Source organism: Mastomys coucha, unplaced genomic scaffold (genome assembly GCF_008632895.1).
Source record: "Mastomys coucha isolate ucsf_1 unplaced genomic scaffold, UCSF_Mcou_1 pScaffold5, whole genome shotgun sequence".
NCBI lineage: Eukaryota > Metazoa > Chordata > Mammalia > Rodentia > Muridae > Mastomys > Mastomys coucha.
In genome coordinates, this window is record NW_022196911.1 from 10359502 (window position 1) to 10381804 (window position 22303).

Sequence of the window (22303 nt, forward strand, 5' to 3'; positions counted from 1 at the left end):
GATCCAACAGGATTGACTTTAACTATAATGCACAGAGAAAGGGAGATACAACCTGTGGAGACCATGCCCAGTAGATAGGCATCGCCCCTGGTCAAGGGATGGGGCTACCCACCCATCTCAAAGTTTTTTAACCCAGAAATGTTCCTGTCCAATGAAGAACAGGGACAAAAAAATGGAACAGAGACTAAAGGAAGGGCCAATCGGGAACAGCCCCATGATGTACCTGGGGATACATCATGTCTGCAGATACCAAACCCAACACTGTTGCTGTGGTCAAGAGACGCCTGCAGACAGGAACTAATGGCAGTTCCTAGAAAGGTCTAGCCAGAAACTGACCAATGCAGATGTGGATGCTTGGAGTCAACCATCAGACTGAACTCAAGGAACTTGGTGGGGCAGAAGGATTGAAGGAGCAGAGGGTGATTGCAATCCCATTAGAAGAACAACATAGGCTACCCAGTTCTCCCGAAGTTTAGACAACCAACCAAGGAGTGTACCTGAAGGGATCCATGGCTCCAGATACATATGTAGCAGAGGATGGCCTTGCCTGACAGCAATGAGAGGGGAGGACCTTGGTTCCAGGGAGGTTTGATACCTCAGAGTAGGGGGATGCTGGAGCAGTAGGAAAAGAAGAGTGTGCGTGGGTGGGTGGGTGGGGGAGCACGCTCATGCAGGCAAAAAGGAGGGAGAAGGCAGATGCGGGATGGAGGGTTGGTAGAGGAGGTAACCAGGGAAGTGAGATATTATTTGAGATGTAAACAAATGGAATGATTAATAAAAACAAAACAAAAAGGAATTAGCTAAAAAAAAATAAAAAGTAAATAAAAGCAAAATGGAAATTTTCATAAATTTAGTTTAAGTATTATACATTAAAGAGGATAAAACAAATTGATATACTTTATTTTCTATAAAAAGGAAACTTATGAAGGTTAGCCCAATGTTAAATTTAAGGATTTAATGTTAAAAATGGAAGGATTTTCTTGTTTTGAAATTTTAGAAAGTTTACAAACTTCGTTGACTACTGATATTCCCTTGTCTTTATTTTATGCATTAGTTATATTACAGAAAGTATTGTGGAAATGAACCAAAGAATCATAGGAAAACATACCCACCAAGGGCCTGTTTTAGCATTTAACAGGCCTCTTTCTCATGTAAAAACAGCCTGAGGTATACATATGACTACTTTGCTTTTATCAATATATATCCAAAATTTTGAAATGACTAAGTCTCAGCACAGTATAACCTCTCAGAAAAAAATTATTTATTTAAGGACAAGTTGTAGATGTAGACAATGGATGAGGATAGGCAATAAAAAATTGTGTACAGATAGCAAATCAGAAATTATTTTAAGAATCAAGAGCAAAGCATTCAATAAGTGAATTATAACCATGTGTGCATTCTATCATGATAATTATTTTTACCCACATTACACATAGGTGATGGTTATCTATTCATTTCTTCTATGTTCTTAATCTCTGAAAAAGAGTTCCCAGAAATTAACCAAACTAATTTTTGTAAATATTGAATAGTGGCAATTAACCTCAGAATAACATGAATTTGCATAGAGACAGAAAAAGAGCTTGAGACAGAAGAGGCAGTATGTATTTTAAAAAGTAAAAGAAAGTTAATTAACTGTAAATTATACTCACTTTAGAAAAAAATAACCTATGGAACTGCCTATAACAAAGCATGATAAAATGCAGGTTTAAATCAATGTAGAAAAAAATCTAGAAAAAAATCAGACAGATACAAGAAGAAAACCACAAAGTTTAAGAGTCTCAGTCCATAGCAAGACTCAGTCTTATGCCTAAGCTTCCATGCAGAAAAAGCTATGGCAAAACTATACATGAACATGAGGTAGAGGTTAAGAAACTTCAGTGCCCAGCTAGCAGTATTTGAGGACCATCTTTCCTGGCTGTGAACACTGTAGGACTTTGGGAAAATCAATGTCTTTTGGGAGTCATTGCTCACCAGTAGACTAGAACTCTAATGGCAGCACTACCCTAGGTTTTGAGATTAATACCAGCCAATCCTTTTATCATCTCAGTCACATGATATCTGAACACAAAACATGATTTGTGAATACATTAGGAGCTCCAAACATAGAAAATGTTTTTGTACTTATCATGATAGTTTTAATTATATCTTAAATATATCCTTTAATCTTCTCAGCCTAAATTTGTGTCATAAACACAGTATTTAATGAGATGGATATTAAAAAGACTGGCTAACAGAAGCATCACTAAAATCTGCAAAAGTTTCATATATTTGTTGAAGAAACATAAACAACTGATACTGATGAGCTGAATGATATACATCATAATAGAGGTGTGCACAGTATACCTAAAGAGGAAATTGGTGAGTTCTAGAGGGGCAGGGATTAAATGGCTTTACAGTATAATAAAGGTGATATACAAATGGGGACAAGAAAGAGATCTCAGAATCTTCTGAGTTGAGGATACTCACTAGAAAGTTATTGCATGCAGAATGGTCAGGACAATGAGGCATGGGAGTAAACTCAAGTCATGTGATAGATGAAACAGAGTCACAAAATGGTAGAGAAAGTGCCCCAGAAAGCACAGAGCTTAAGAATACCACTCCTAGGCATATACCCAAAAGATGCTCCACCACCCCACAAAGACACTTGTTCAACTATGTTCATAGCAGCTTTATTCATAATAGCCAGAAACTAGAAACATCCTAGATAATCCTCAACTGAAAAATGGATAAAGAAAATATAGTACATCTACACAATTCAGCTATTAAAAACAAAAACATCAAGAATTTTGCAGACAAATGGATGGAACTTGAGAATATCATTCTGAGTTAAGGTAATCCAGGCTCAAAAGGACAAGCATGATATGTACTCACTTATAAGTGGATATTACCATAAAATTCAGGATATCCATGGTACACTCCACAGACACAAAGAAGCTAAACAAGAAGGAGGCACAAGCAAGAATCTCACTTAGAAGGGAGATAAGATAGTCGTAAGAGGTAGATGGAGGGGTAACTGGGAAGGAGAGGGGATAGGGAAGGGAATGTGAAGGTTCAGGATCAGGTACGGGGAGGGACAGGAGAGATGGCCAGATGGTCATGAGAATGAAAATAAATTTGCAAATGACAGAGATGAGGCAGTGGAAGCATCTCCAGGACAAGACGAAGACCTGGGATAAGGGAGGCAACAAAGAATCAATGCAGGTTACCATAGCTCTCCCTCACTACACTGGGGATGTGGAACCTGAAGAGGCCACCTCCTTTAGCCAGGCAGGAACCCCAGCGGAGCAATAGAGACACCAACTCACCCACAAAACTTTCAACCCAAATTTATACTCTCTACAAGAAATGCAGGCACAAGGGATGGAGGAAGACTGAGGGAATCGCCAATCAATAATTGGCCCAACTTGAGATCCATCCTATGGGCAAGCACCAATCCCTGACACTACTAATGATACTCTATTATGCTTACAGACAAGAACCTAGCATGGCTGTCCTCTGAGAGGCTCCATCCAGGAGCTGACTCCAACAGAGGCAGACACCTACAGCCAAACAGTGCGTGGAGCTTGCTGACTCTTATGGAAGAATATGAAGAAGGATTATGGGCCCTGAAGGGAATAGGAACACCACAGGAAGACCAATAGAGTCAACTAACTGGGACCCTTGGGGCTCTCAGAGTCTGAACCACCAACTAAGGAATATACATGGGCTGGAACTAGCCCTCCCTGCACATATGTAGCAGATGTGCAGCTTGGTCTTCACATGGGTCCTAAACAACTGGAACAGTGGCTATTCCAAAAACTGTTGCCTGTACATGGGATATGTTCTTTTAGTTGGGCTGCCTTGTCTGGCCTCAGTGAGAGAGGAAGTGCCTAGTCTTGCAGAGACTTGAAGTGCCAGGTTAGAGGGGATATATAAGGGACCCCCACCCACACAGAGAAGGGGAAGAGTAATGGGAGAAAGATTATGGGATGGGTGACCAGGAAAGGGACAATGAGAGAGGTGTAAAGTAAGTAAAACAATAAATAAAATTAAATTTACAAAATGAAGACAACTGGGATACATAGAAGGCTTTGGTATGCAATAGATGGTGCTGTCCTTTGTGTCTGGTAAGTTAAGGAGAACCAGGCAGATGAACAGTCACACCAGTGTTCTCACTTTTGAAGTATAATAGAAGGCAGTTTAACATCAAGAGGGTAGCCCAAATTCTAAAGACTTAAGCACTCGCAAGCTAGATAACATATATCAGAGACCAGAAACAATCAACCAAAAGTACTATGGGGTTGGGAAGCAGGAAATAAACCTGGCAAATGCTGTGATAAACAATCAAAGGAGTTAATAGAGAAGAGAGTCAAAAGTTAAAGATAATGGTATGGGTTTTGACCACATATGACTTAGACAGTGATAAATAAGGAAGGTAATTTGAAGTAGAACAGATTTTCCTTAATATATTGAATTAGAAGCTATTCTGGAATACATAGAGTTGATAATGTTAAACAGAAACATAAAGCTAATAACTGATAGGACTTGGGGTAGTCAAAGTTTTTAAATCTATAGTGAAGCCAAAGAAATACCACTGGGCCAGATCTATGTAAAGAGAGCTCCAAACTACATAAAGGACAGAAAGAAATGTCTTGACTCAGAAAGATATGTAGATATGTATATAGACAATAAGTAATCTGTTTAAAGTCATCAATTCTCTAATCAGCCTATACATTTAATGCAAATCTAATAAAAACAACAGTACAATATAGTTCTGTGAAGCTTAATGAAATTATTCTAGAGTTATTTGAAATATGATCTAGAATAGCTGTTCTAAAAAGTAAAGGAGACCCTGACTTAGCAGTTATTGAAGTATGCCATAAAAACATAGTAATGTATTGCTAACTCACATGTAGAAAATTTATTGGATTAGGAAGTCCAAAAATGGATGTAAGTATGTATAATTAAGTTAAATAAGAAAATCTACCTCAAATCTAGATGGAAAGGGATAACTGAAGGAGCACCACAGTGAAAGGATTTTCTTTTGAGGTATGTTGAAGATGGTGGAAGACCCTAAGCTTTTCATATACAGACAGAACAATCCTAATCACAATTGGGGTACAAAAAGCCATGGATTTTTAATATGAGGTGGGTCAAAGTTTAATCCCAGCACTTGGGAGGCATAGGCAGGCAGATTTCTGAGTTCAAGGCTAGCCTGGTATACAGAGTGAGTTCCAGGAGAGCCAGGGCTATTCAGAGAAACCCTGTCTTGGGAACAAAAAAAGAAAAGAAAAGAATAGATGATTTTGGCTTGGCAAGATGACTGTTAGAGAAAGGCATTTCCTGTCACGCATGACAACCTGAGCTCAACCCTAGGACCCTTATGATAGGAAAATTGAATCCTGGAAGCTTTCCTCTGAAGCCACACATAGCACGTAAGCATATACATACACATATGCACATATATACATACAAATATACACATAAATAAATGTATAAGTTTCAAAAATAGAGCAGCCAAATTGGTATTTGACTTATAGGAAACAAAGAAATAGCAACGGCAAATAATAATAAGGATAAAATAATAATAATAATAATAATAATAATGATAATAATAATAATAATAATTTAAGTTTACTGTCAGAGTGAGCTTGCCAAGTTGTGGATTTCTGCACTGTCCGTTCAGAGAAATGGCATAAGTTGAACTGTAATGGAAACAGCTAGCCAAGAATTTTGCAGATCAGTAATGCTGGCTCTGAAGCTCCAAAAAGCGTGCCAATAACCTGAGGAGAGAGTCCTCCATTATTATGGTGGGATGGATGCATGAAAGGGGAAAAAAAAGGATAGCTAAATGTTCTGAGCTTTAAATTAGGTTTAAAAAATTAGGTCAAGCATATTGTGTACCAGAGTTGTATTATTTTGCCAACAGCAATAACCTAGTACACATATAGTGAATCAATGAATACTGTACAACACACTAAAAAAACTCCTGAGTGACTCTCACTTCCCAGTTTGTTACATCATAATACTCTGGGCAGGACCACTGACTTACTGGGTCTGTCAGTCTTCACCTTTAGACTGGACATTGTATGACAGCATCCCTCTAGAGCATGGGATTAACATCAGCCAATCCATGCATGGCAGTAATTCATTGTGTCAGAACACCTTATGAACTCAGCATATGCCACATGCCGTTCTGCCATTTTTAAATGATAACAGATCTTCTAGGAGTGCTTGTTTCACTTCAGCTATTAAAATCTACTGCAATTCTTCTTGAAACTGATTAAGTAGAGCCCACCAATGTCTTCAACGGCCTCACTCACAGCCCCGCAATCCATCACAAGATCTAGACTGAGCCAAGTGAGCAGCAGTGTACATTATGTGATGTCTAGGAAAGTAACATAATGGAAAGAATGATGGCTATCTTCAAAAAGAAGAGGATGGTAAAGCTTGAGGTGACAGGGCAGTACTAGGACAATGACAGACTTGCAAAGCTGACAGGCTTCTGTTTGCCCTTTAGAATAAATCAATGCCACTGTCCCTAAATAGTTAATTTCTAGGTACTCTAAGATTCTATATCCATGAGTAAGTCCCCCTTCTTTGAAAAACAATGCGCAGTTAAAAACAGCTAGCAAAGAAAAATACACTTAGCTTCTGAAACTGTCTTCAAGATCAATGTTTTTGAGATAATGGACTTTGACTCTCTTAATTTTGTAATAATGAAGAAAAAAGAGAAACTATTTACCAACTACTATTCTTTGTTGAATTTGATTTTGTTCTCTCAGCATCACTCTCCTCTGGAGTCCTGTCTGGGATGAACACACTCAGCTCATGACTGACTTACAGTGGAGGACTAGCTGTCAGCTGTGAGAGTGAAGAGTGATTGTCAAGCACACTCACATTTGCTGCTGTGTCACCTCAGGTGTTGGTGAGCCTGCAAATTTTACATGAAAAATAACTTTCCTACATAGATTTAAGGGTTATACTCCATAGAAGCCTTATTGAAGGATATTTGATATATCATAAGGTAAACTATTTAACATGTACAGTTTGGCATACATGGGCATGTATCCATTAAACAACTACCACAATGGAGTACTCAGTATCTGTTAGGTCCAATTACCCTTTCTCTAAAGGGTAACTGTTTTGCTTGAGTGTCAACAGCAATCAAGTGAAAACCATGGTCTGAGAGTTATGCTTCATGCTTTTACTTCCTCTTTTATCTCTGTTTCATGGAGTTTCAGCCATGAAGCTTTGTGGAGGAATATGGTAATGAGACAGGAGCTGTGGTTAAGGGCTGAAGTCTAGCAGTCTGGGAAGCCATATTTTAAACCTTCCCTTATTGTAATTTCTTTTTTTCCAAAACTGAGCACGTTTTCAGTGTTAGCATTAAATATTCCTGCCTATTGGTGGCAATATTCTTCAAGAATACCATGTCCTGCTGCCACTCTCTCCCATTAGTTAGCAGTTGCCAGCAGCTCCTTAGCCAAGAGTAGGACTTCATGTCCATCTCTGCTCTCCATGATATGCTCACCCTGGATTGTGCTTGCACAGGGCTTGTGCATGCTGTCATAGCCTCTATGAGTTCATGTGTGCAGCTCCTCTACCATGTCCAGAGGACACTGTTTCTCTGTGTTCATTCACCACCTATGACTCTCAGTGTTTACTTCTGCCCATTCTTCTACAATGACCCCTGTGCCTTGAGAGGACTCATACAGTCCAGATGTTCCATTTAGGACTGAGCATTCTGCAGTCCCTTAAATCTCTGCATCTTGCCAGTTCTGAGTCTCTGCATTAGTTGCCACCCCAATTCCTCTCTAATGAGGATTGTGATTTGAACTGATCTATGGGAATAATGCTAAGTCATCAGGAGTCCATTTAATACTGCCTTTAACAGAATAATAGTAGTAGATGGCCACAGATTTATGAATATATGGGCAGCATAAATTGAACTTAGTGGGTGACCAAACAAACAAACAAGGAGACACAAAGTTGGTTGAGAGGGAAGAAGGAGTGGATCTGAGAAGAGTAGGGAGGGTGAATCTCAAATCTCAACTCACTGTATAAAATTCTCACTAATACAAACGTGAAAAAAAACTACTGCTGTTTACATTTGTTCTTCTTGTTTGTATTTCAATTTTAATTCATATTATAATGATGTTTTGCCTTCCTTAAAGTATAAAATAAATTAAATGTGATTCTGTTTTACTCTTCAAGTGGTGTTAGATATACAGCCACACATTTGTAAGTACACAGCAGGATCATGGTTACTGACCTATATATCCAAGGTTTGTGAGTGAATGTAAAGTTACCTTGTAGCTGAACTTTATAAGCAGCCTTGGCAAGTGGAGGAACAATGAGAAGCCTAGCTCTCAAGCCTAGCAGATCTGCCTCCAATCATAAGGCCTTCCAGTAAGGTGCTCATTTTAATGATCTCACTTCTCTAAAGATAAGATCACATGGGCTTCTAAGTCAATTTTTTTAAAACTAAGACATAAACTCAGTACTAAAGATAACTATGTAAGTAACAACATAAATCCAAATACTTTTATGGGAAAAATAATGCTTGTTCTTCTCATAAATCACTTTCTCTGGGCTTTGTGAACATCAACCTACAGTGAATATCTGAACATAACATCCAACATACATTAAGATCGCCCAGCTAGAGATTTTACCATAAGCTATTTTTCTGAATTGTCATTATTCTGTTCACAGTTCACAAGGAGATAAATATTGAAAAAAAGGGACTGCGAAATCCATGTTCTTCTTTCAAGTTGATGTTAACACAAGTGAGAAAAACAGAACAAGAAGCAGTCATGGTGGAGGGCCTTCTCCTTTGCTCTCTCAGTTCCACATGGACTTTTTAATGTCTAAAACTTGCCATGAAGATTTCTCTCTGCTCAATGGCAAAAACCAACACATTAACTTTTTCATTTTATTTCCCTCTGTATAAAAAGAAAATGCGTAAGCAAAATAATGTATCAGCAAGAACACGGAAGCTACCCAAGGACAGATTTCCTTGTAAAGTTGTTGGCAGGTATGAAGCTACATAAACAATCAGAATGTCCTAATCTCATGATATTACATTGTCTCAGAATTCTACAAAAATAATTATATAGTAAAAGGATTCCTAGAACCAAAATTACTAACAAATTCAATTTCTTTTAAAAGTTTTATCACATTGATTTATGTATGTATTTATTTATTATGGCACAGGGATGTGTTATGATGTGTGTTGCGTGAGTATTTTGAGGTCAGAGGATGACATCAAGGAGTCTTTCTCTCTTTCTGTCCTGTAAGCTCTAGGGATGAAGCTCAGGTCATCTGGCTCCATGGCCCCTACACATCACAAGCCCATCTCACTGGTCCAGTCAAATGCACTAGAAACTTTAATGGAAGATTTGGAGGGAAAAAATTACCACTTTTTTTCCATTGGATCTTTAAATGTTATTTAATTAGCACATAGTATTAAAAATGCAAAATAGTTGACACTTTTCTGGATCATCTATACATGCTTCTCCAATAGTAAAGGAAAGGAGTTCGTATTATTCTAGACTTGTGTTGTCTAAAATAGTAGCTACTAAAATGTAGCAATTTAAATTTAAGTAAAAAACAATTAGTGTTTCAGTAACACTGAGTACTTAATCATCATCAATGACTACCATAAGACACAAAGTAGAATGTCTTTAGCATCAAAGAAGATCCAGTTGGGAAGAGTTGCTTTTTAAAAACTGATACCAGCTAACCTATACAAGGAGAAAAATTTCTAGTTTATGCTGTACCAGCAACCTCAGACCATTGAGGGGGACCATGCTAAAGAAAGGAGTGTGGTCACGGCTAATGAGAAAGTGTGTCATAGATCATTATGTGTTTGGTCTAAGTGTCTATGGATAGCATTTCCATCTAGTACATTCACACAAAAACCAGGTTTGTGAACTTGAAAAAAACTAGGATTTACTCTAAAATGAAATGCATTCTACCAGCATCTAGCCTTCTTACAGAGTAAATATATTTGACTTTGTCTTTGGGAAACAGAAAGGGAAGACACAAAATAAGAATTTTAGAAAAATACAATTTTTTTTTTCTGGAAAGTAAGTCAAAGGAGTAAGTTATTTTGAGAAATTAGCACCTGAAACAATAACAAAATCTCCTAAAATGACAAGAATTTAGGAGCAAAATTCCACCCTGCTTTCTTTGAGAAGGAACTGGGTGAAGCAGTAATGATACAATTCATAAGCTAATAGTAATGGAAGCTCGAGCTACAACACTTGTGCAGCTGATATTTCATTACAGATTACACATTCCTATTAGGATGTTTATTTAATATTCTTGATTTATCCTCATCATTGTAAGAAGATGTTCCAGTCAATTTAAAATTAATAGACTGCCTTCCTTTTGAATATGCAGGACAGATTTTACTGACATGGTGTGAATGCCACAAAAGACCAATTATCTTTGTTGAAGTATGCCGAGGTCCTCGGGCTTTCTTCAATGTTTTCTACCCTTGAGATTTAAAATTGAATTTTTCTGCCAAGAAAATTGAGACAGCATAAATTGTAGGCATTAAGAATTAAGTTTCACTAAAAGTATTCTAATTTTTCATGTCTTTCTATACAATTCAAAAATTATATCTACTTTTCAAGGTCACTAAATATTTCATAGAGTTAAGGATCCCATCTCCATAGCAATTAATATTACTGTGTAACTGTTATTAAGTAAATGCTATACCATATTTCTTAATGTTGACTTAGAGATGCAGGGTAGCTAGAAAAACTAGCTGCTGGGGGTCAGAGGTCAGGAACTTATTACTTCTGTTGATTCTGTAAACCTGTTTCCACATAAATAAAATGAAGCATACATAAGAATGTGTGTTTCAGTAGGTCACCTTTGCTACAGAACACAAGAAGGTTACTTATCGTAAACTGTGGTCAATGTTAGCAAGGAAAATTACTTGAAACAAAGCCAGAGAAAAACATTTTATGATTTAAAAAAGAGATAATAACAAGATGGTCTCCCATAGATATATCTAGTGATATAAACACACAGAAATAACATATAATTATTCATTTTAGCATAAGGTACTTATTAAAAGAATATCTTAAATTTTAAAATGTAATCAATTTAAAAACATTCATAATATAAAATATACATTTTGAAGTTATGACACTTGTCCCTATCATATTGATTAAATACCATGTCCAGAAGTCCTTCTGCCATTATTCAAATTAGATCCCAACACTGTCTAGTTGTGTGTCTACTCAAGTGACTTTTCTCCTCTGGGTACGGATGTTCCCCTGCCTAAGATGTGAATAACAAGCCCCACTCCACAGTGCTGTGGTAGAGATGAAATGAGCTTGCCATGAAGTATGTAGTGCCCATGTGTACTGTGAAAGCTAGATGTAAATTTAGCTTTTGCTGTCATCTTTATGTCACACTGGGTAATGTAGACTGTTGGAAGTATACTTTGGGCCAGACATGTACAGCATGTTTAAATTTTTTCATTTTTAAGTAATGAATAAACTATTAGCAGGAATTAATCTCTTCAACATTCCAGAAATGTATATGAATATAAAAACTATGCTATATATAATTTCAAAAGGCAGTTTGAATAGAACTGTTCAGCATGGGTTAACAATGCTATTCCCAGAACACAAAATTTATTAAATGAAAATCTCAGTGCCAGGCACAGGATAAGTCCCCAAGAGTTACTAGTGAGGGAAGACTCAGAGATTTCTAAAATAACATAGGCTACTGTTTGTCAACCATAACTAGATGGTAAGACCCTATTATGAAAGACATCACTCTCTTTGGAAATAGAAAATAGAGAAAAATATCTTGAGTTGACTAGAAAACTCTTTCTAGTTACCTTACATAGTTCCAGAAGGAACCGTGAAGGCAGCTGAAGGAAAAAAAGACATCAGTAATCCAGTTTTGACCAAGCATACTACCACAAAGAGCACTGAGCTAGTAGCAAGATATGCCCACTGGTGTACCAGGGAAATCAAAATGATAGAGACTTTTAAGGCCTGCTTCACAAGAGGGACATCGCACCTGGTATTGTAAACTTGGTCAAAAGCCTTAACTGGAGAGATCATTGGCCTTTGAGGCAACCTTCTGTTATCATTCTGCTAACTGATCATGCTGTCACACTACATTCCAAATGTTTATGTTTATACCCATACACTTTTGCTGCTCTCAAATTAAGTCAGAGAAGCTTCTCTTTATAGTGGGTGCAGCTAATGAACTCTTTACTCTTTGCAACTCTTCAAAGTGCCAAGTATAAGTAACTGATTTTCATCCGTGGGTAGTCATCTGTATCAGCAAGGCTCAGAGTACGTTGTGGAAAGGGAAAGAATGTAAGTGCATGTGGACAGGAAAAGAGCTGAGAAAGCCAACTTCTTAGAAATGCTATGGCTTGTATCAACTCCAGAAGCTGAGGTTATGTATACAAGATCAAGCCAATCAAAGTCCATCATGTATCAGGAAGGATCTACAGAGGTCTCATCCCTACCAGAGAAGCTACTATAACAACTGAAAACTGGCTAAGAAAGGAGAGTTATTCTCCTTTGGGAATGTGGCTACTGGTATGTTGCAAAGGCACCAGTGGATGGACACACACCAATGTGCATATGGGGCAGCACTAATTAGATTCAGGGAGTTATTAATAACAAAAAAATAAAAGAGGACATGATGCTGTGAGAGAAATGGGCTGGGAACACTAGGAGAGGTTAAAGGGAGGTAGTAGTGGACAGATATGATCATTATCCCTTGTGTAATCACATGGAACTCACTCCCAAATAATAAAAAATGAGGTCATTAGATAAAAAGAAGCATTTAAGACAAATGAAAGCTACACAAATCCCACACATCTTTACCACTTTCATTAAGTAACTATAATGGTTAGGGTTTTTATACGTCAACTTAACACAGCCAGGAATATCTGTGAAGAAGGAACCTCAATTGACAAAGTTCATCCATAAGACTGGCCTGTAGGCAAGTCTGTAGGAGTATTTTCATAAGTAATAGGGATGTGGAAGGACCCAGCACACTGTAGGTGATGCAGCCTTTGGCAAGTAATCCTGAGTTGTGAAAGAAGGGAAGCTGAACAAGCCACAGGGAGCAAGCCAGTTAGCAGTGCCTTTCATAGGTTCTGCTTCAATTCCTATCTCCAAGTTCCTTCCTTAGGTTCCTGCCTTGATTTCCCTAAGTTATGAACTATAACCCAAAACCATAATAAACGTTTCTTGTTCAAATCGGTCAGTGTCTTATCACAGCAACAGAAAGAAAACTAGGATAGTAACTGAAAAGCCAACTCCTCTTCCTCTGATTATGCATTATGTAGTTTACACAGAAAGGAAGGAAAACAGAAGGAATCTACTAATTAAAAGAAAATGACTAAAATAATAATGTCTATGCCCACCATTACCAACAATCAGATTGCTAACTATGTTCTTTCTTGTGACCAAGGATTCTAGACAACATTCATCAACAAAAACCATTTCCCCACATGGAGAGAGCCATTTTTTCCCAATAAACCCTTCTCTACCATAATGTTTTTTCTACTTTATTCCACAACTCAGTGAATGTTAATTATAGGCATTAATTTTGCTATCTTTCTCTATTGCTATTAATTATGTACCAAATATTTTATAAACCCAGGTGCTGCCTCATGGATGCAGTGGCAGGTGGAAGAGGATGAACAAGAATTACAATTCCCATCCTGACAGAGCAATGTACAAACTATTGGACAAGTAGACCACATCTCAGGTCTCTCATGTACCACTCAGGTTAGGAATATAGTGGCTAAAGCAATGTAAATGATTTTTTAAAGTGTCAAATACATAGTATAAAATGAATTATATTTTTTCTCCAAAATAGAAGTAATCACTAAAGTGAAAAATTATGTTTTAAGTATTAATTAACTATAAATATTAACACAGTTGACTAATACCTAAAAATAAGTAAAATCCTTTTGGGTGACAAACAGTGCATAGCTGCTTTGAAATTCTGAGCATGGTTCAATGGAATAAAATATTATTTAATAAAGAAAGGAATAAACAATTTACATTGAGTGTACAGACAAGGGGAATAATAAGATGGTTTGACAGAAGTTTTGTCTTCTTCTTTTTGTTTTGTAAGAATGGAATGGAGGTACTTAACCAAGGTGTAAAGAACCATTTGTATAAGTGGGAGGCTTGATCCTTTGGGCTAAAAATAAATTATTTGGGACATTCAATGAAGGTCCACAAACCATCAAAATAAACCAATATTCATAAAAATTGACATTAAAAGTACATCCAAGTCACTTTGTTCTTAACAACAGTAATCTTAATACAATATAAATCAATTAGAACAGTAATAATATTACTCAGCTTTGGCTACTGTAATAAGATACAAGTTAACGCAACCCCATTTTGAAAATTCAAATTCCAAATGCTGTAAAATCCTGAATATATGTTGCTTAAAAAGTTTGGGCCTTGTAGCATTCTGAATCTCAGATATTCTAATTAGAGATATTTAACCAATATAGTTAATACAAACAGAATGAAGAATAAAAGTTAAAGCATTTACTATGGCCCTAAGCTTTCCAGAAGGGATCATTTTAGTTACTTTTCTAGTGGCTGTAACAAAACACAAGCACAAAGCAACTAGGAAGGAAAGGGTTGAAGTAATGGCATCCCCAGCCGGGAAGCATAGGATCATGAATGCCAGTTTTTGGTTCCCTTTGTCCTTTTTGTTCAGCCCAGGAACCACTATATGAGATGGTGCCACTCACAGTCAAGGTGATTCTTCCATTTCCCTTAACCTAATCTAGACAATTCTCACAGGCATGCACAGATGCTAGCTCATCTAGATAATTGCTCACATTCACATCAGACCACCTATGGCTTACCCTAGGTCCTGTCATGCTGACAACCAAGATAACCATGACAGGAATGTTCAATTTGCTAGACTGATTGCTTGAATAAGAACCAAAACCTCATATTTCCTCACACTCCTGGGGGTGAGTATCCAAACTCTGTGTGTCAAGAAGGTGCAGCACTTATTAGGGTCCTCTGGCTTCTAGACAGCTGTTATCATCTGTCCTCATGTGGCAAAGAGAGGACAAGTGCAGGCTTTGTGGTATCTCTTCTTATAAAGTCTCTAATCTCACTATAAGGGCTCTAGCTTCATGATTTCCTCTTACTATAATTACCCCCAATAACACCATCTCTAATTGGCATCAAATTGAGGGCTCACTCCTTAACAGTAATTTAGGGAAGAGTAGACACGATTGAGTTCATAACAGCAAATAGTAAGGAAAGAGGCCCTGACCACTTGGCAATGCATGGAAATTGATTATCAGCATTAATTTCTGTTCATAAAGCATGGTATTATAAAAGAAAGAGCCACAAAACATATTGTCTTAGCAGCTCCTACATCTCCTCCTGAGGACAGCTGAAGAGGAAGTTTCCTTACAGTTCCTCTACCTAGGAAAGGTATTAGATAAGTAATGTTCATCAACCACCAAGCTCTTTTTTAACCCGGTCATCTTATTGCCTGGATTATAATTTTAAAATGACAGAAAAGTAACATACTGTTGATTATAAACAAATCACATAAAATACAAAAATTACCCTTCTGTGAAATTTACTATTGAAGACATAAAGGTAAATGTTCCCACCTGCTCTACATTTTTTTTACAGGCCAAACCTAGCAGGAATCTCTAATTATCATACCAGTGGGATGGCTTAACAAGGGTGTCACTGGCTCAAAAATGCAATTTGATTCTCAGCATGACTGCAAGAATGGCAATTTACAACCTCCAGCCAGTGTGTATGAATATTAAGATTTTGATAATTTACACAATGGAGAGCTTATTGCTCTTGGACTGGTTGAAATAACAAAAAAGGATCTTTTGAGGACCCTTACATTAACACTAAGTTTATTACCTAGTGCTACATTTCAGGTACAAAAATCATAGTACTCCACTAATACTGGGGCATCTATGTTACTATAACTTCTGTGTTCAAACTAGGGTCATATTTTGCTTAAATAAATAGCCTGAACTGAAAAAGAAATCAAGTCATTAGGCAAATGCCCAATTACAAATAGCATTGTGTTATATATGTTTAAATTTCATAAACATAACTAAAAAACCCACAAAACATAATTCCTTCTAATTGACATTTAACAACAAACAAAATTATTCTACAGTGAGATGTCAAAAATAATTATTAAACACAGAAATTTAAAACTTTTTGAATATTGGTTCAAAGAATTTTGAATTTTGGAGCATTTGAATTTCATATTTTCAAATTAAGAAGGCTTAACTAGCAGAGTCTATGCAGATATTCTAAAAGCCAAACTATTTTTAAATTTTAACTCTTAAAGAGTCTCAAACATAAGGCACTGTCAGTCAGCATTACATGAATGGGAAGTGTCATGAGTTAGAAATATTCTACATCTCAATGCAGATGGTCAGAACATGAGTATATGCAAACAGAAACATTATCTCTACATGCAAGACTCCCAGATTTCATTATCTGTATTTTGTATCTCAATAAAAATGGGTAAAAAATCACACCCAAAATGTTAGATAACTTTCTAATTAAAATAAATAGATCAAAGATGTTAGATAACTATCCAATAAATACACAACTGTCATCATCTTTCATAGAACAAAATTTTCAGAGGCAACTACACTTGAATAAGTGCCAAGAGGTAGGCTTTCAAAGCCATCTTGGGTAGAGGTGTTACATACTTTACATCTCAATGTGGCTGCAACTCCTAATCCTCCTGCAGAGAGTCCCACATAAGCCAGCTGTTGATAAAACAATTGCTGCTCCTGTAAGGAGTTTTATTTATTCTCTCTGCTTATCAGCTTAATACATAGGAGATATACACTTGAAAAGGATCAGGCTCTGCTGCAAACAGGACTAAATGACTATGGAGTGGGCATCTTTATAATTGTGTTTTGCTTCCCCTCCCTGGTTGTTTCTCAAGGACTATGAAAGAAATTGAATCATAAAGCTTAACCTGACATAAAGGTATTAGCCCACAACATTAAATCACAAAGATAAGCGAGACAGTTATTTGTGAAAAAAAAAAACACAGTTCTCCATTATCCTTTTTAGATTTTATAAAAGGACTAAATATTGATGCACTTCTAAGTCATGTAGCTCCTACTTCCTTTATTTGCAAACAGGAGTATGTTTTTGCTGCTCCTAATTTATCAAGATCAGGTGAACAGAATGGTTTTACAGAGCACAGGCTTAATTCCTACAAGGGCTCTGCAGCCCTTCTGTGATTAATAATTTATGGTTCTTTCTTAGTTCACCTCAGGGGAATCACTCAGAGGGCACCATTCTTATTGTGAGAAGTTAAATATCAACATAAGCAAACAAGCACAAGTCAAATAAGAAGCCTCTGAATCTGGTCATTCACTACCCATCACAAAGCATCAACAAAGGTTACCTAATAAAAGATGCTCACCATCCTATTCCAGTACAGACACTGCCAGCTGAGCTGAGGCCACCCATTTTTAAAATTGTGCCTATCACATTAATACAGAAATTTTCTTTAACATTATTTGGATCTGTTGTGTATTGAAGTTGTAGGTGTCAAAGAGTATCTATCTCCTCAAGGAAATGCAAAATGGATCCAAATATCTATCACTGAGGAAAAACAATTCTTCAGGAAATGGAATATCATGTTTGATGGGCCTCGCCAATAAGTAAAGAACTACTGGGTGAAATTCAGTAGAGAATAAACAGTAATTTCATCTCAAGTAATAGGATCAGAAGCCTTCAATATAAGTCCAGTAGGAAATGCAGTAGGACAGACTTTATGGCCAGTGACCACCTATCCTGTTTAAAGGAAAAGTTAAAAACAAGACAAAACCAAACCAAAGCAAAATATTCATAAGCCAAACACACATGTTGGGTGACCAACTTCAGAACCATAACATATATCAGAAGTCTTCATTCTGAGAACAAAAGGATTCAGAATAAGAGACACATCCCCTAAATCAAAGATAGCCTCATTTATTTTACAAAATATATATTTTAAACTATACTTACACATTTTAGAATATACCAAATAAAGTTTCAAGTGAATTTTGAACTTTCCAAAAATCAGTAAAACTATCTAGCTCTAGCTAAAATATCACCTATTTAAAAAGTATGGATTTAAAAAAATTTACATTTTCTAGGAATTGCATGCATGTATACAAATACCTCAAATTCATTGTGTGCCTACTTTGGAGTATGTCTATGATACTCTTAAACACTTAGTATACATTAGCAATTTATGATGCTTCCACATTTAGCGGAATGGGTCCCTATTTCAGATAGGAACTCAAGCAAACACAGAATAGTTAAGCAGTTTGCTCACTGACAACAGCCTGAATAAGTAGCTGCTATTCAAACTCAGCAACCTGATAGAGCTGGTGCTCTTGTGTTCTGACTCTCCTTGCCTACTATATATAGGTACTGCTCATGTAACTCCACATATCAGCATTATCATGTAAAGGGAGTCATTTTTATTTATGAGTGGAATAGAAGTCGTTTTGAAGAGAATACATTTTTTCTATGAAAAAATAAAAACAAAAAAACAAAAATAAAAATAAAAAATTCACCACTTATATCACCCCTCAATAACACTTCCTGTGCCACCTACTGAACAAACCAGGGAGGGGAAAGAAAAAAATAACCCTGGACACCAGCAAAAGCACATGGCATCAGGAGAGACAGTGCCCTTCCTTTCTTCTCATTACTCAAAAGGGATATTTCCTGAATCTCATTTCTTTAAACTTCTGTCAAATGAGGAATGTATTTTATTTCCTCTTTTACTGATGGAATGATCTTAAAATAAGGATAAAAAGTAAAAGCTCTTTGAAAAATATTAGGATTTTTCTCTTCTAACAATTTCAAATAATAAATGCTACTGACTCTATGATTACAAAAAAATAGATCTTCAGAGAACTCAGTCTTGGCACTAAATACCATGTATGTCTCATACTACCATTTATAACTTTGTTCATGAAGAGGGTGATGAGACACAAAAGGAATCTTCCTGTCCAGCCTTAGATTTCCAGAGACCCCCCTGAGTGAGTCACATGGAGTTTGATCGATGCAAAGAACATGAGGATTTTTATTTCAGTGTACTGAGGCCGCCCCTGACCCTCAGGAAAGGAGGTGATCCCGCACAAGTTGTTCAGTGAGCTTTTATACAATTTTCAGGGCAGCAGCCATTAGACACAATGTGATTGGTAGAACAGGGTGACTTTTTAAACTGATTGGTCTTTAGGGAAAGAGGTGGCAAGGACTTCCCTTGTCTGAAGATGGGGCAAAGGTCCACCCTGTGGAATGTGCTCCCACCCGCAGGTAGTTTCTCACCCTGTGATCTGAGGAATGTTAATTAGCCTTCCCCTTCCAGAGAGTTCCACTACCTTCCTAAAGTTCCTGAGCTTATCTTATTAAGGAAATTCCTGGCTTCCTGGTGTTTTTCTGAGATGTCCCTGTTTACTTGGATCCTACATCACTAGCAATGTCACAATCATGCATTATTTCTTATTATGTGTTTTCACACAAAGAAAACTTTATCTAAATGAACATGAATAGTTTTATACTCCCTATATGATAAATATCACATTATAAATAATATGATATTTATATTCACAGGGACATAAAAAGTTTCTTTGAATGAATGTCCTTATTATATCCAAATTTATAGCTAGAAATGAAAAGCTAGAGCATTCTAGATAGATAATTAGAAAAATGTTTTCCCAACTTACATTTACTTTTTTTAAAAAAAATAGCAAAGTGACCAAAATAATCTAGACTTGTCTTCTTCCTCTTGAATGCCTGGACCAAGGATCTAGCTGCACTGCTGGGCCTCTTCCCATGGTGGGCCTCCCTGTAATTCTGCTCCAATTGGCTCATATGCCAAGTTTACCAGCAATCACACCCATGAATACCAGTGTCCTGCGAGACGATGTGAACATATCCCAATATGGCCAAACACCTACAGCCCAAGAGCAGCTGAGAGAGGGGGGGGGGGAGAGACAGAGAGAGAGAGAGAGAGAGAGAGAGAGAGAGAACATGGCTATGAACGGAGGAGGCTCCCTTCCCAAAGATCCCCAGTAAAAATGTAAAAAACAAATCATAATCAAATATTTTAGCAGAAAATTAATTAATTAATTAATTCAGTTAATTCAAAATATGATGTTTTCTCACAACAGAAACATGTAGGTACATATCACACTACCTAACAGATTAGTAAGAAAAAGGGTCAACTTTTATATAACTCCAAGGTCATGTTCCAAGGAAAGAAATTGGCTTGAAGACAGCAAAATAAATAATCAATGTGGCTAAATGCATCCATTATTTTGAGTATGACTGTTCTTACTGAATATTCCAAAACAAAAGAAGTCAGGATAACAGTGGAAGGATCCAGGTGTGCTTTATCCTATGAAAGAGTCAGACGTCTTACTATAAAAAAAGTAACTTTGTTATTCCACTATCCTTCCAGCACTTCTGAAGCTCAGTTGAGCACATCTAAGTTTATTTTGGGGGAAAGACAGGAGAGTTGGTTTTAGATAGAGTCACATACAGTCCAGGTTGGTCTTGAACACTGTTAGTGCCTCCACCTGTTGAGTGTTATGATTACAGGTGTAATCCACCATGCCCAGGTCAATAATGTATTTATTGTACATTAACATTTTTGGAACTAATGTTTCATAAATACTTGTTGAAATGTATTTGGTGTCTCCCAATTAGTGAATGTTTCTTTATATATTGACTTATTTTCTTCCAAAACAAGTATTTAGGGTGGGAAAAGCTTCTATCAAACAAACAATCAATAAAAATACAATCTATCCCGTTTAAGAGAAATGGAAAAGTATTCAGTCTCACTGAAGCAGCAGAAGCTTCAGGTACTGTGGCTGGGAAACATGAAATCTTTTTTTTTTTCTTTTTTAGAGACATGGGTTCACTTTATAGCCATGGCTGTCCTGAAACTTGTTATATATACTACCTGGCCTGAAACTCACACACATACTCCTGTCTCTGCCTCATAAGTGCTTGGATAAAGGTATGTGCCACCATGACTGGCTGAAATGTTTGGTGCAAACACCTGGGACTACTAAATTGTTAAGTTTGCTGTGTCTCCCTTCTGTAGGCTCATAGGTAAATAGGTAGCGGCATTTTCACAGACTGCTGTGATTCTGTAAGGCCAGATTGAACCCGTTACTACTGCTTTATTTCCAAGACCCTTATCCAGACAGCCCATAAGATCAGACATTGCTTTCCTGTGTATCAAAATAAAATAGTGGTTTCTACTGAAGTTTAAGCATATTACAGACATCAACTCAAAATGCCCAAATGCAGTATGTATTTTCAGGTTGTTGATCATGACTATTCCCTGGCTAAGAGATTAGGATGTCTGACCAATTTAACCTTATGCCATTTAAAAGCCCACAAACCCTTAAATAAAGTGGCAATCTTGCCTTTTTTTCAAATCCTACCTACCACCTTACAATGTCTACCACTAGTGTAGTAGCATCCTCTGTGGAAGAGGGTGGCCATCTACCCAAACATTGACTGTAAATGTGGGAGAGTCACAGCAGCATGTCGTTATTTGTATGTTTGACACCAAAGAAATGGTTTCCTCAAGTTTTTCTTTGAGTATTCTACATGTGGATCTATGTCTTACAGACAAATGAGGGTACTGCCATCATCAAAGCTTATTCTTCTAGTACCAAAATATGAAATAATAAACATTTTTGCTTTCAATAAACTTTGGTTATTGACATGCAGATCTTGCAAAATATTCAGATTCACTCTTTTGAATCTGAGATGTTACTCTCACATGAGTCTTTAATTGCAGTCTCCACTGAAGAACTACCTGTGGAGGTGTGCAGTTGTAGGTGAGTCTTTTAAACAAGAGGCAAAGTACCCAGGAGTCAATTAACACAACTTGCATATGAACCTTAACTTGCATATATTCCATGACCATATACTAATCTGTACATAGTTAACCTGTGTAGCTCAGAGATAAATACTGGAACAATTCTGTATCTTACACACAGAGAAAATAGACTGTCAGTAGTCTTACTGTCCATAGCTACATTCCGGAGCTTCATCATACCACTTTTCTCTTCAAAATGTAGGATAGTAATCATAGGAATCCAGCAAAACAAAACTACAGAAACTTCAGAACTACAGAAACAAAACTACATATAAGGATTAAGTGTACACGCTGTAGGTATTTTATGATATCCTTAAGGCAGCCTGCTTACACATTCCTAATGAAGAATGGCAGATGAGCAGTCAAGTTCCCT

At 36.9% G+C, this 22303-nt stretch overlaps 1 protein-coding gene and 1 long non-coding RNA gene across 9 annotated transcripts in view; one reads left to right on the top strand and one right to left on the bottom strand.

Annotated features, from left to right (window-relative positions):
- Prkn (parkin RBR E3 ubiquitin protein ligase) overlaps window positions 1-22303 on the bottom strand; it is a 1238651-nt gene that overhangs the window by 1190747 nt on the left and 25601 nt on the right. The window contains exon 2 of one of the 8 annotated variants that reach the window (XM_031350751.1): window positions 5618-5762. The exons of the other annotated variants lie outside the window; for them this stretch is intronic. Coding sequence (XP_031206611.1) covers window position 5618 — 1 coding nt within the window. The 5' untranslated portion in view covers window positions 5619-5762. The remainder of the gene's footprint in view (window positions 1-5617; window positions 5763-22303) is intronic. 8 annotated transcript variants of the gene reach the window in all.
- Window positions 8732-13778, top strand: LOC116076810. Its single transcript, XR_004113105.1, has 3 exons — window positions 8732-8768; window positions 8937-9016; window positions 13639-13778. It is a non-coding gene; the product is annotated as an uncharacterized LOC116076810 (long non-coding RNA).